The sequence below is a fragment of the Zootoca vivipara genome, chromosome 9 (genome assembly GCF_965207765.1).
Source record: "Zootoca vivipara chromosome 9, rZooViv2.hap1.1, whole genome shotgun sequence".
NCBI lineage: Eukaryota > Metazoa > Chordata > Lepidosauria > Squamata > Lacertidae > Zootoca > Zootoca vivipara.
The window spans coordinates 15,429,059-15,441,078 of NC_142592.1; the positions used below are offsets into that span (position 1 = coordinate 15,429,059).

The 12,020-nt window shown below is 41.0% G+C and overlaps 1 protein-coding gene across 3 annotated transcripts in view; it reads left to right on the forward strand.

The window, feature by feature from the left end:
* Positions 1-12,020, forward strand: part of POT1 (protection of telomeres 1) — a 67,269-nt gene that overhangs the window by 26,071 nt on the left and 29,178 nt on the right. For all 3 annotated transcript variants that reach the window (XM_035127247.3, XM_088652546.1, XM_088652547.1), the window contains one exon: positions 7,051-7,181. In XM_035127247.3, the coding sequence (XP_034983138.3) occupies positions 7,051-7,181 (131 nt within the window). The remainder of the gene's footprint in view (positions 1-7,050; positions 7,182-12,020) is intronic.

Genomic DNA, 12,020 nt, shown 5'->3' on the forward strand with positions numbered 1-12,020 from the left:
GAGTTGCATTGTGGCTTGTAAATTTTATAAAAAGCCCACTTATCTGTTCCCCCATCATTGCATCACTGGGGTGCTCATAAAGCACACCAGCTATTGCCATCTTTCTCCTCTTGAGTTAAATTTAGGAATAGAAATAGATTTAAAATAGATGTTTGAAAAATAGTGTTGCCATTATTAGGACACAATCATCTGCTTCAAACTTAATGCTAAACCATAGCTTTAACAGTGTGTGAATCCTACCTAGCAGCTTAACTATGGTTTATTTCCTGACAACAACCTGAAGCCATTGTTTGCTGATTATTTGCAAACCTTAGTGTATGTGAATTATGATCTGGTGCTATGTGTGAATGCAGTACCCTTCCTTAACCATGTTTGTTGGAAAACAAACTAAATTTTGGAGAAACATGTTTGTGGGGAAACTGTGGTTTCACTCATGGTTTGTTAAGCAAACCATGGCTTAGTGTTATGTGTGAACAAGGCCTTCATATCTTACATGGTCACCTACCTTTCCCACCCTGACCTGGCCACAGTGATCCATGCGACGGTCACCTCCAGGCTTGACTACTGTAACTTGCTCTACAAGGGGCTGCCCTTGAAACTGTCCCAGAAACTCCAGTGGGTGCAGAATGCTGCAGCGAGGCTCCTTATGGGGACCTTGCCATGGGAGCATATTCACCCAGTGCTTTACCAGCTGCACTCCTGGTGGAGTACCGGGTCAGGTTTAAGGTGCTGGTTTTGACCTTTAAAACCCTATGCGGCCTAGGACCCTCGTACTTACGGGACCGCCTCTCCTGGTATGCCCCGCAGCGAACCCTCAGGTCCACAAATAGTAACAGCTTAAGGGTCCCAGGCCCTAAAGAAGCCAGACTATCCTCCACAAGGGCCAGAGCCTTTTCAGCGATGGCACCGACCTGGTGGAATGCTCTGTCACATGAGGCTAGGGCCCTGCAGGACTTGATCTCCTTCCGCAGGGCCTGTAAGACAGAGTTATTCCGCCTGGCCTTCAATTTAGCTTGATCTGTCATCCCTTTCCCCTTTCCTTTTTTATGAAGAAACCCTTCTGGGTCCCCCATATCAAAATTCTCCCTGGTCTCCTTGCTGGCCTTAGCAGGACTAACTTGGCCAGTTGCCCTGGTGATGCTATATTGATGTGTATTTTACGTTTTTAAGTTGTTTTTGGTTGATTTTTTTATATTTGTTGTTAGCTGCCCTGATCCCGGTTTCTAAACCGGGAATATCGGGGTATAAATAAAATATTATTATTATTATTATTATTATTATTATTATTATTATTATTATTATTATTTTATATTGTATCTATGCTGTTCTCCTAGGCAGTTTGTATAACATTGTATACTATTGTATAACAGTAAGAAAAAAGTATGTAAAGCCAAATACAATTCTGATATACAAGTTATATCATTATGGTTAACATTTACAAGTTCTTTCTGTATAGGAATTATCTTCCTGTAGCTAAGATGAAACTTTTAGATCCTTATACTTCAGCATCTTTTGATGCTTAGTTATGCTAGGTCTGTATGTTTGAGGAAACTGCATTCACTGTGAGATTTTTCAGTCTTTAATTTTAATGGGGATATTTTTCCCCTTCTGGAGAGCTGCAGAGAGCTGAAAAGATTATGATTTTCTGTCCTTTAGGATATTGCAGAAGGTGTTGCTGATTTTTAAAATGTTATTTCTGGATAGGCAGATATCCTCTTATTTCTCTTTCCTCACCACTAGTAGCTTTTAAATGTAAAATGGTCAAAACCAAAAGGGCATGTAGACAATCACTTGCAGAAAAGGCACTTCTCGACTGAAGTTATCAAATGGAAATTTAAGATTGGCAACCCCCTATTAAGATATCTGAAGACTTCTCAGCTAATGGTAGAAAATTTAATCCATGAAATGGCAATTGGATCCAGGCTAAGGTCTCTAATGACATAGAAGTAACTGTAGCTCCAACTACTGCTGTGAGGGTTTAATATTTCCCTGTTCCTTCTTTTGCAGTTAAGCCAAGCAAGTTTACAGTAGCTGTTAAGTAATTTTGTCAGGTGTTACAACTTACTGCTTAAAGTCATTTCCATAGGGGTTTTTTTTGCCATTCTTAAACAATGCTAATACAATTAAGTTATTTCATGGTAGCATAAGTTTGTGACTTAGTACAGAATAAACTAACCTAACCCAATTGATCAAAATCACAGGCAATACAACCTGGAACTCCACAAAAGCCCAAACTTGTTATCGTCGGGAAGTGCGCTGTTCTAAATAAAAGGGCTTCAGTGGCCTGAACAGAGAGCTGAGATATCTTATAAAGATTAACGCTCACTTCCATTGAATTGATTGGTAAAAATACATAGATCAGCAATGGCTTGCAATTTGGTGTGGAGCTGCTACACTGACTTCCTGGCAGCTGAGTCGCTGCTGCTTACTGGAAGGGCAATGTAATAGGAAAGTTGACATGACCAGCAGAACCCATCCTGTCACCTTGCTCATGCTGGTAAGCAACTGTGATCCACTTGCTCGAAAGCTAGTGTTGCAGGTCTATCCCAGTTGGCAAGCTGCTTCTGGCATACATATAAAACTGTAGGTATCTGTTGGTCTCAGTGGAAACGCCGGCTCCCTCGGCCTGAAAAGCAAGATGAGCGCCGCAACCCCATAGTGGCCTTTGACTGGACTTAACTGTCCAGGAGGGGTCTTTACCTTTTTTACCTTAACATTTGGCATATCATCACAGAAGTGTAGGACTTTAAAAATACAATTTCATATGCTGTAACAAGCATAAGTGGATATAAATATTCCAGCCACCTTATGTGATAAGGTACCTGGGACAGGCTAACTCCCTATATTCAAAATCATGAGACAGATTCTTTTAACAGTTAAGGCATGAGAACATGATCTACAGACGAAGGGCAGATATAGTGGTACTTCGTGTTGCGAAACCTCCAGGTTTTGCCACATGCGCAGAAGCGCTCTATTGTGCCGTGCGTGTGCGCAGAAGCGGCGCCTCTAGTTACGGATTTTTTTGGGGTGTGCACAGTACCCCGAAACGAATTCAATCCGTAACCAGAAATAATAATAATGATGATGACCACTCCCCACATCAAATGGGGGGGGGGCACCTTTTGCGTGGTTGCACGCAGTGCTCCGGATCCCAGTGCAGCTCCCGGTAGTATGGGCTGGCTTTGCCCTCCCCAGGCTGGATACCTGGAGGTCTCCGCCTACCTCAGCCAATCGCCCAATCCCGCCTAAGGAGGCATTGCCAGGGGGTCGGCCAAGTAGGGGGAAGACCACCCTGCTCACACAACAGAAGGTGAATCTTTAGGCATGGCCTTTCGGAATGGTGAAGGACCTTTTCAGGTGTAGGTAGGTCTTGGCGGTGAGACCACGATTTTGTAGCCTCGAGTGGCGGTTTCAGGCCTTGGGCGGAATCCTTTAGTCTATCCTAAATGGGGGCGTGAAGCGGTGACACCCCCCTTGCGGCGGTGATCCCAGGGTTCCCTGTTAAAGGGGTCTTGAGGGGAGGCATTGGCCATATGCCAAGAGGTTGTCAATGCTCTCCTCTGCGACGGCGGCAAAACGGGGGGGGGGGCTCTCTCTGCTTAAATGTATGTTCTCCAGAGCCAGCCCAATTCCCACACATTCTGGATAACCCTGACATCTCCCAGATCCCTGGCTGGGGACTGGTAAGGATAAACGCCCAATGCCTGAGCCAAGGTCTCCCTACATCTGAAACTTAATAAAGTTGTGTCCAATTTTAATCCCATAGCACGTTGTCTTGGGTCATTATTCTGCTCCGGGGTCGCCTGGGGTTGGGGAGAATATGCATGTCCTAATAATAATAATAATAATAATAATAATAATAATATATTGTTTGGAATCTTCCTTTGTTGTCAGGTCTGTGAGCCATGCAAGCTGTTTGCTTTCAAGTTTTTTTTTCTTCTGCAACCCCACATGTTTTGAAACAAAAATGTAAGGTGAGATTATTAGAGTGCTAGGAAGAGCCTTCAGGCTATGGAAAGAAAGTCACCTTGGAGATGCATTCTATCCAACACATTATAAAAGAATATGGTAGAGTGAATTTTTATAAGCATTTGTTGTACTTCAGTGCCAGATTCTGGTAATCCATGAGGATGTATTAGCATTAGTTTTGCACTGTTGAACTGACACGGTTTCACTCCTTAAGCGATGGGAGATCCCATGTTTTGTGAAAGTATTTTACACTATGTACTGTATTGCTTGTCTGAACTGAGATAACCCTGTAGTGACGCACAGAGCTGTAACTTGAAACAGCCTGTATATTTGTCGAGTTTTGGAAATATTAGGTTTAAATTTGAGTTACCTTAGAACTTGTATATCTTGCCAGCATGCATTTTTTCACCTTTTTAATTAAAGTGAGGTACACAATATATAGGTTTAAAACAAGTTGTCAGATTTTAATGAGGTTGCTAAAATGTATTATTCCTACTTGCTTTTTACACCTCTGTGGCACACCTAACTATACTTTGATGCTATTTCCTGAAGATAATTTGCAAAGTTAAACAACCAGCTAATTCAGTGTCATACTTCTTAGGCCTTGTATCTTGGGACTAATCCTTTGAGAATAGTTCCTTTACAGTAAGTAAAAAAATAAACTATAAATATTTTTCTGGTATTAGCTTTTGGCTTAAAACACCTCATTGGAACTACTGGTATTCCCTAACTATTTGTTGAACATGACATACCTGTCTCAAAGTTAACTAATATAAACTGTAATCCTAGAGTGTGTTGTGCAATGGTGGCAGAGAATTATGAATAAGTATTTGTAATATACACTGTAGACTATTATATTCATGGCTTCTTTGATTAAAGGCTTGGCTTAGAGATACTAGCAGGCCTTGCAATAAAACTCCAAGGCAATTTGCACTTAATCTTACAGAGGAAATTAGGTGAATTGCTCAAGATTTTTTCTAATACCTAACAGGAAGTTTAATTTTTCATCTCTTATACATTAAGATCTAGTTAGCACTATCCAATCTAAAAATGTTAATGGTTTCCAGTATGATGGGCAAATCTAGTACATCGAAACGTGGTGTTGTTTTAGCCCAAATGTTACATGTTGTTTCTGCCAGAGCCTATAGAAACAATAGATTTGTCCTTAGCATTAGAAATTCATTTTTTAAAGGATGATGTCCTGAATATGAAAATTGGCATTGATACCCAATACTGTTGTGGAATGTAGTGCTTAGAGGATCAATGACTGGGCAAGCACTAACTAGGCTTTAGGAAGGAGGCGGGAGAACTCTAGGAACCTGACAGAGAGCCCTCAAGCCTCCTTCCCAAAGCCCAGTGCCTCACTTACCCAGCTTTGCGAAGGCACCATGAGGGCTGGGGCATCAAAAGTTGCTGAGAGCCGCCAGAAAAGGCCTTGAGGGCTGCATGCAGTTTGAGAGCCATGTTGGACCACTCTGGGTTAGACTATTAGACTAAAACCTGGAACAGGGGTCAGCAAACTTTTTCAGCAGGGTGCCGGTCCACTGTCCCTCAGACCTTTGGGGGGGGGAGGACTATATTTTGGAGGGGGGGGGAGAACAAATTCCTATGCCCCACAAATAACCCAGAGATGCATTTTAAATAAAAGCACACATTCCACTCATGTAAAAACACGCTGATTCCCGGACCGTCCGCAGGCCGGATTTAGAAGGCGATTGGGCCAGATCTGGCCCCCGGACCTTAGTTTGCCTACCCATGACCTGGAAGACCTTCAAATCTTCAATCTGCTTTGAAGCTGACTAGGTGACCTTTAGCCAGTCACCACCTCTGGTTAGCCTAACCTAACTCGCAGGATTGTTGTGAGAATAACTTGGAGAGACGGGCACCTTGAAGGAAATGTGGAATATAAGTGTTATAACAGTAAGATATTTTTATATGTAATAAATATGTTTTTTTATTTTTAATTAGTTTTTTTTTTTAAATCACTGATGCCTTTGCTGCTGTGTGCTCCTTTGAATGGAAGGGCAGGATATTAGTGTATTAAAGTTATATTTTTTTTGCAGAACATACATGATTCTCCCAACTGCTTGGTCTTCTTAAAGGGGTTGAAGATGTGTATCAATGAGGGTGTGCTCCGAACCTGTTATAGATTTGAGTGCTGATAGAATCATAGAGTTGAAAGAGACCCCATGGGTCATCTTAATTCAACCCCCTGCAATACCGTGTTTCTCCAAAAATAAGACACTGTCTTATATTTATTTTTCCTCAAAAAACACACTATGGCTTATTTTCAGGGGATGTCTTATTTTTTCCTCCTCCTCCTGCCATGGCCGGCATTGCTGCTGTGCCTATCACTATGCCTTATTTTCAGGGTATAGCTTATATACCTTGAATGCCTAAAAATCCTGCTACATCTTATTTTATGGCTACGTCTTATTTTCGGAGAAACAGGTTACCTCTCTCTAAAGTCTAAACAGTCTGTTGCTTCTTACTCTGCATGAATAGGAAGTGGTTTAAGCCATTTGCCCTTTTAATATGACTGTTTTCAGTGAGGGCAAAGCTAAGCAAAAAGAGACTTGCCAAACAACTGGCAATTATTAGCTCTCCGGAGACTTAACACCTAAGCTAGATTTGAAGAAATGGAGCAGTACTGAATGAAAATTAGACTGCATGCTAGGCAATCATTCCTCCTTGCCTCATGTCACAGAAGAAAGTGCTGTTGTTGTCACCATTGGCCAATTAAAGAGTTGGCTGACCATTGTACTTGATACCTTGAATTTAAGTAAAATACTTTCTCTTCAATGTTAATATTTTATGAAAGTTTCAAACCCATTCACATCTGTCGACATGTCAAGATTACTAAAAATGCATGCACTTTTTAAACAGAGGTAGGTGTGAAATTTCTGGCATGACTAATCTTAGGAAATTGTATTGCTTTCTTAAAAGCATATGGAATCCTATAATCTCATCCCTGTATTTATTCTCATGATTTTACCTGACATCATGATCCTTTATGTATTAATCTATGCTTTTAGAAATATGGTGCCAACTTTTTTTACATCTGTATTTTCTCCTCTACAGATTATTGCTCAGTGATAACCATTGTGGACCAATCGGATGCCAAGCTGATATGTTCACTTTTTAACGTGAACAGAGATGCCCTTCCACAGATCTACAAAAATGGTGACATTGTTCGATTTCACAGAATAAAGGTACCCTTGCTGTATTTGCCATTTCTTGTAGAGAGGAAGCTGGACTGTTGTATGTTGTGAACAAAGCAGGCCATTCTTTTACATCCAAATTGAGGAGTTGCAATTCCATGTAAATGTGGGACTCCCACTGTTGCCTATGGGAGAAGTTGGTGCAAATGTCTGTTTTGCATCCAATTGACAGTAATGGAGAAACTTCTCTCTATCTCTTGAGACCAGCCTTATTAGAACTCGGTGAACACTACGTTCAGCCTTTTTCTGATTATCACTATCCGTTTCTGTTTCTGCAATATTTGTCATCATATTTATCATGGACTTCTAAAACTGAAGGTTAGTCCTTTCACATGTCAGGTTATTTGGTGCATTCCCAAACACAGACCAGGTTCTTTTACATGCTGCGGAAGGTAAGAAGCAAGAGGAGCGAGAGGATTTGTTGTACAAAGAGGTCCTTGCAACCATGTTTTAGGAATGCTTAGCAGGCAATCCCAGTCTGTATTCCTTTGCCAGATACCCAAATATATTCTCTGTATTCTAAAACATTTGAAGGTACCTTCCCAGCATCAAGCCCTGAGTATCCTGTTTGTTTTGTGATCTGGCAAATGCAGAAGCTGTGCTATCATCAGTTGCATTTCTGCTTTGGAATCTTGGATCCAACAGATTTGCAACAGTTTGAATTGGATGGCAGCAAAATTAGGTTGGTCTGTATAATCTCCCGGTCCTTTGGAATGAGAGGAAAGCCACAAGCAAGGAAGGCATTGAAGCCTTCTTCCTTCTCTTGTGATAGTGCCCTCCCAAGCGGTAGAGGTACATCTTGCTTTTGCAATCTAGAGTTGTACCGTGTATAGCGTTATAATAGGGGAATTATAATGAGCTGATAAAGTGCAGAGTCTTAAGTCCCCACTTATGCCATGGTTACATTCCAGGCCCCTGTGCGCATAAACGACAATCGCATAAGTGGGGGGGAGCACCCTCTAAAAAGCCTGTAAACACCCATTTTTCCTGCTCTCCAGCTCTCTTTCTAATCCAGACCAAAATAGCTAGAGTTGAAGTTCTAGGGCTGGCTGGAGGATGTGTAGGAAAGTGTGTGTGGCAGCTGCTGTGCTACCCCATGCGCCAGCTGTTAGGTGGGGAAGCTGAGCAGCCTAAACAAAGCTCCACTGCACCTCAGGGGCCTCCTCCACCTTCACTGGTGTCCCCTTCAGGCTCTGGGGTGGGTCTTCTCGTGAGCCGCAAGGACTCCAGCACTTTCCCACCATTTCCTGGTATGAATTCCTATTCATTAATTTATTTCCTGATGCCACATGTATATGTGGTCACGCAAAAGCCAATGGCGCGTAAGTGTGTATCGGGATGCCTGTATGCAGTTTCGGAAATCCCTTTGCTCATCATTCTAAAATAAAGTGTTTCATAATAATAATAATAATAATAATAATAATAATAATAATAATAATAATAATAATACACTAAAAAAAGGAGAGACTTGGAGGGAATTGGGGGAGGAAAAGAAACCTTGCACCAACTTGCATTCCACCCCCATAACATTGGATATAACCCAGAATTTAAGGCACAATGAAACAAAACACAAATTTGTTTTGTTGCTTTTAAATGGCAACAAATGTTGAACACTTTTAAAGCAGGGTGCTGCACTTCATTTTTCTGTTCCGTTACTGTTCACATATTGTGTTTTCTTTATAAGAGAAGCAAAACATTTACAATAAATTGAGTCCCACCCATTAGCTCAACCACAATTGTTTGATTAAGAAAATGTGGAAAGCGGAAAAAATATTTACCAGCTTTCCTACTGTGTTTCTAAATGTGTAGCTTTGGTCACTTCAAGGCAGTTGTATCTGGGTAAGTATCTTGCAGCCATTTATCTGAGAATGCAATTTAGCTGCGGTCAGGGTTCAACTGGCAGCCAAATTTAGAATAGTAAAAGTTTAATTAAGCTACTTAAATATTATAGTTTTAAGCTGCCTAAGTAAATTATAATTTTCCTGCTTTTCAGTGCCTGAAAGTTACACGTAAAATATCTGCCCATTATTTCAGTTAATTAATGTGCTTCCAAGAGAAAAAATATATTCTGTAATAGAATTTCTTCTTATCCCATTATCACACATGATGGTAAATCGCAATCAGAGTCAAAAGTTTTTAAAGGTACCCAGATTGGAGTGTTATTTAGTACGGTTTTAAATGTATAGGCTTAAATATGTTAATCCCAATCTATTGAGAAAGTTTCATTTTCTTGGATTCAGAACATTCTTCTTGCAATAAAAATAAAAGGTTTTTCTCTCAGTACATATATTTTGGAATGTCTTGTAATAATAATTTTTTTAATTAAAAAAAAAAAGCCTGTGCTTGGTTCTCGAACAGAATGCGTTCTGGGAGTCCTTTTGACTTCTGGAACTGTTTGAAAACCAAGACGCAGCTTCCGATTGGCTGCAGGAGCATCCTGCAGCCAATCGGAAGCCGTGGAAGCCATGCCAGATTTTCGGCTTCCAAAAAATAATTCAAAAACCAGAACACTTCCTTCCGGTTTTCGATCATTCGGGAGGCGAAACGTACGACTTCCAAGGCGTTCAGTAACCAAGGTAAAAAGTGTATTAGCTGCGCTGGCTTGGTTGTGGGTTTGACTGCATGAGTTGTCTCTTTGTGTCAGTAAATTCTATAAAATGCTTAACAGTAGCACCATAGACAGTTTCCTTATATTGCAGGCCATTGGCCCAGCTTGCTCAATAGGGTCTACACTGGCAACAGTTTCCCATGGTCTCAGACCAAAGCCTCTTCCAACCCTACCTGGAGATGCCAAGCTGGGACCGTTTGCTTGCAAATCCCTTAACTATGTTTCTTTCTGTTATGTTCCTAAGGCACATGTAATTGAGGTGGTGTCCTTTAGCGGCGGAAATTGCAAGCTGCAAAGCCCTTGGTTAAAATATTGCCTCAGCTCTGACCTTGCTAGCCTTAGGGAAACTGCTCTCTGAACCTGTAATTATTTCTCTTTCAAAGCTAACAGGGTTCTATTCTGCCCCCATCAACTTCTCAAAATATAACTTAGCATTTTCACCTGTTTTTGGTTTTGCCACTATATTCAAACAAACAAACAAATAAATCACAAAAACAAATAAATCACAAAGCACTACAGGGAGTCCATTATACCTCAGAAGTAAATTTTACCTTATGGGTTTAATTCTGCTCCAGGTTGCTTTTCCAGAATGCTCTCCCTGAAATTTGGCTGGGCTTTCATTATACATCTTTAGGTGCCAGGCAAAAACTTAACATCCATTACCCTCTTAAATGTGTTTTTTGGGGGGTATTGTTTTGTCTTGTGATTGTTTTTAATTATGTATTTTCTGTTTTTTATATTGCATTTTTATGCTGTGAACCGCCCTGAGAATTATGGATGAAGGGCAGTATACAAATTTAATAAAGAAAATATAAATGGGGGCTGTCTACATGCAAGGCAGATGCTTTTTTACTGAGCTGTTACCTTCGCCTGTCATGCTTATTAATTTCAGTAGGGGCACTGGGCTCCTTTGGGAAGGGAGGGCAGGAAAGAAAATGACAGTAAGGGAATTGTGCAAACTCTGGGTTTTGACAAGCGTCTTGAGAGGAGAAGAGATGTAGCACTACACACGTGTCTAGAGGGTCAGTTTGAACTAGGAGGCAGCAAAAGGGGACAATTTATTTCAAATCTTATTGTTGCAAATAAATACATAAAGCTGATGAAACAAGACTTTGCTTTTTCTTGGTCAGTATACACTCCTGAGCAGTAATAGAATATATTGCTGAAGTCAGCTGAAGAATCAGAAGCTACCCATTTATCACAGCTTCACAGTATTTGTTAGAGAAGCTGCTTTTTGTTTTCTTTTTTCTTTTGCTGTGTCAGAGATTGGGAGTAAGGGAGAGAGTTTACCTAGTTTACTTTACCTAGGAGTTAAGTAATTTTAAAATTGCTATGCTTCTTTGAATAACACCTTTGATACTTTTTTTTGAAAAATTAAAATATTCTGATCATTTGTTTATTAGAGTGCTCATGTTTGAGTCAGGAATGTTAGCCTTCTGAAGCTTGGGCACCCCTAGTAATTGACAAACATTTGCTTGGGACCAGCTCACCCAGCCATTCTGTACTGTCCAGCAAATGACCTTCATAAAATACTCCTTACCATGTATTTGAAGCTTGAATAAACTGCAACGAGTTCACACCAAATAAGTTAGCAGTGTTTTCATTAGAGTCACATTAAGGTTCAAATTAAGGTTGGGACTAGGTAAAAAAGTAAGGGACCCCTGGACAGTCCAGTCAAATGCGACTTTGGGGTTGCGGCGCTCATCTCGCATTTCAGGCCGAGGGAGCCGGTGTTTGTCCACAGACAGCTTTCTGGGTCATGTGGCCAAACTATGATTAAACCACTTCTGGCACAACGGGACTCCGTGACAGAAGCCAGAGTGCATGGAAACGCCATTTACCTTTCCTCCATGGTGGTACCTATTTCTCTACTTGCACTGGTGTGCTTTCGAAATGCTAGGTTGGCAGGAGCTGGGACAGAGCAACGGGAACTCACTCCGTCGCAGGAATTCAAACCATCGACCTGATCGACAAACCTAAGAGGCTCAGTGGTTTAGACCACAGCGCCACCCGCATCCCCACCCGTTTGGGACTAACCTCTGGTTTGCATGGGTTGGATTCCACTTGGTGCCCCCCAAGAATGTTGGGCAGCGGAGCACTTTGCCAATCTAATATCTTGAAAGTTGAGAGTCAGACTTTTCAAATAAATGCATGTTACAAAACAATGTGTTTAAAGAAGAATGGACTGTCATTCATTGCTTTCTAAGCCGGTACATGTCTTT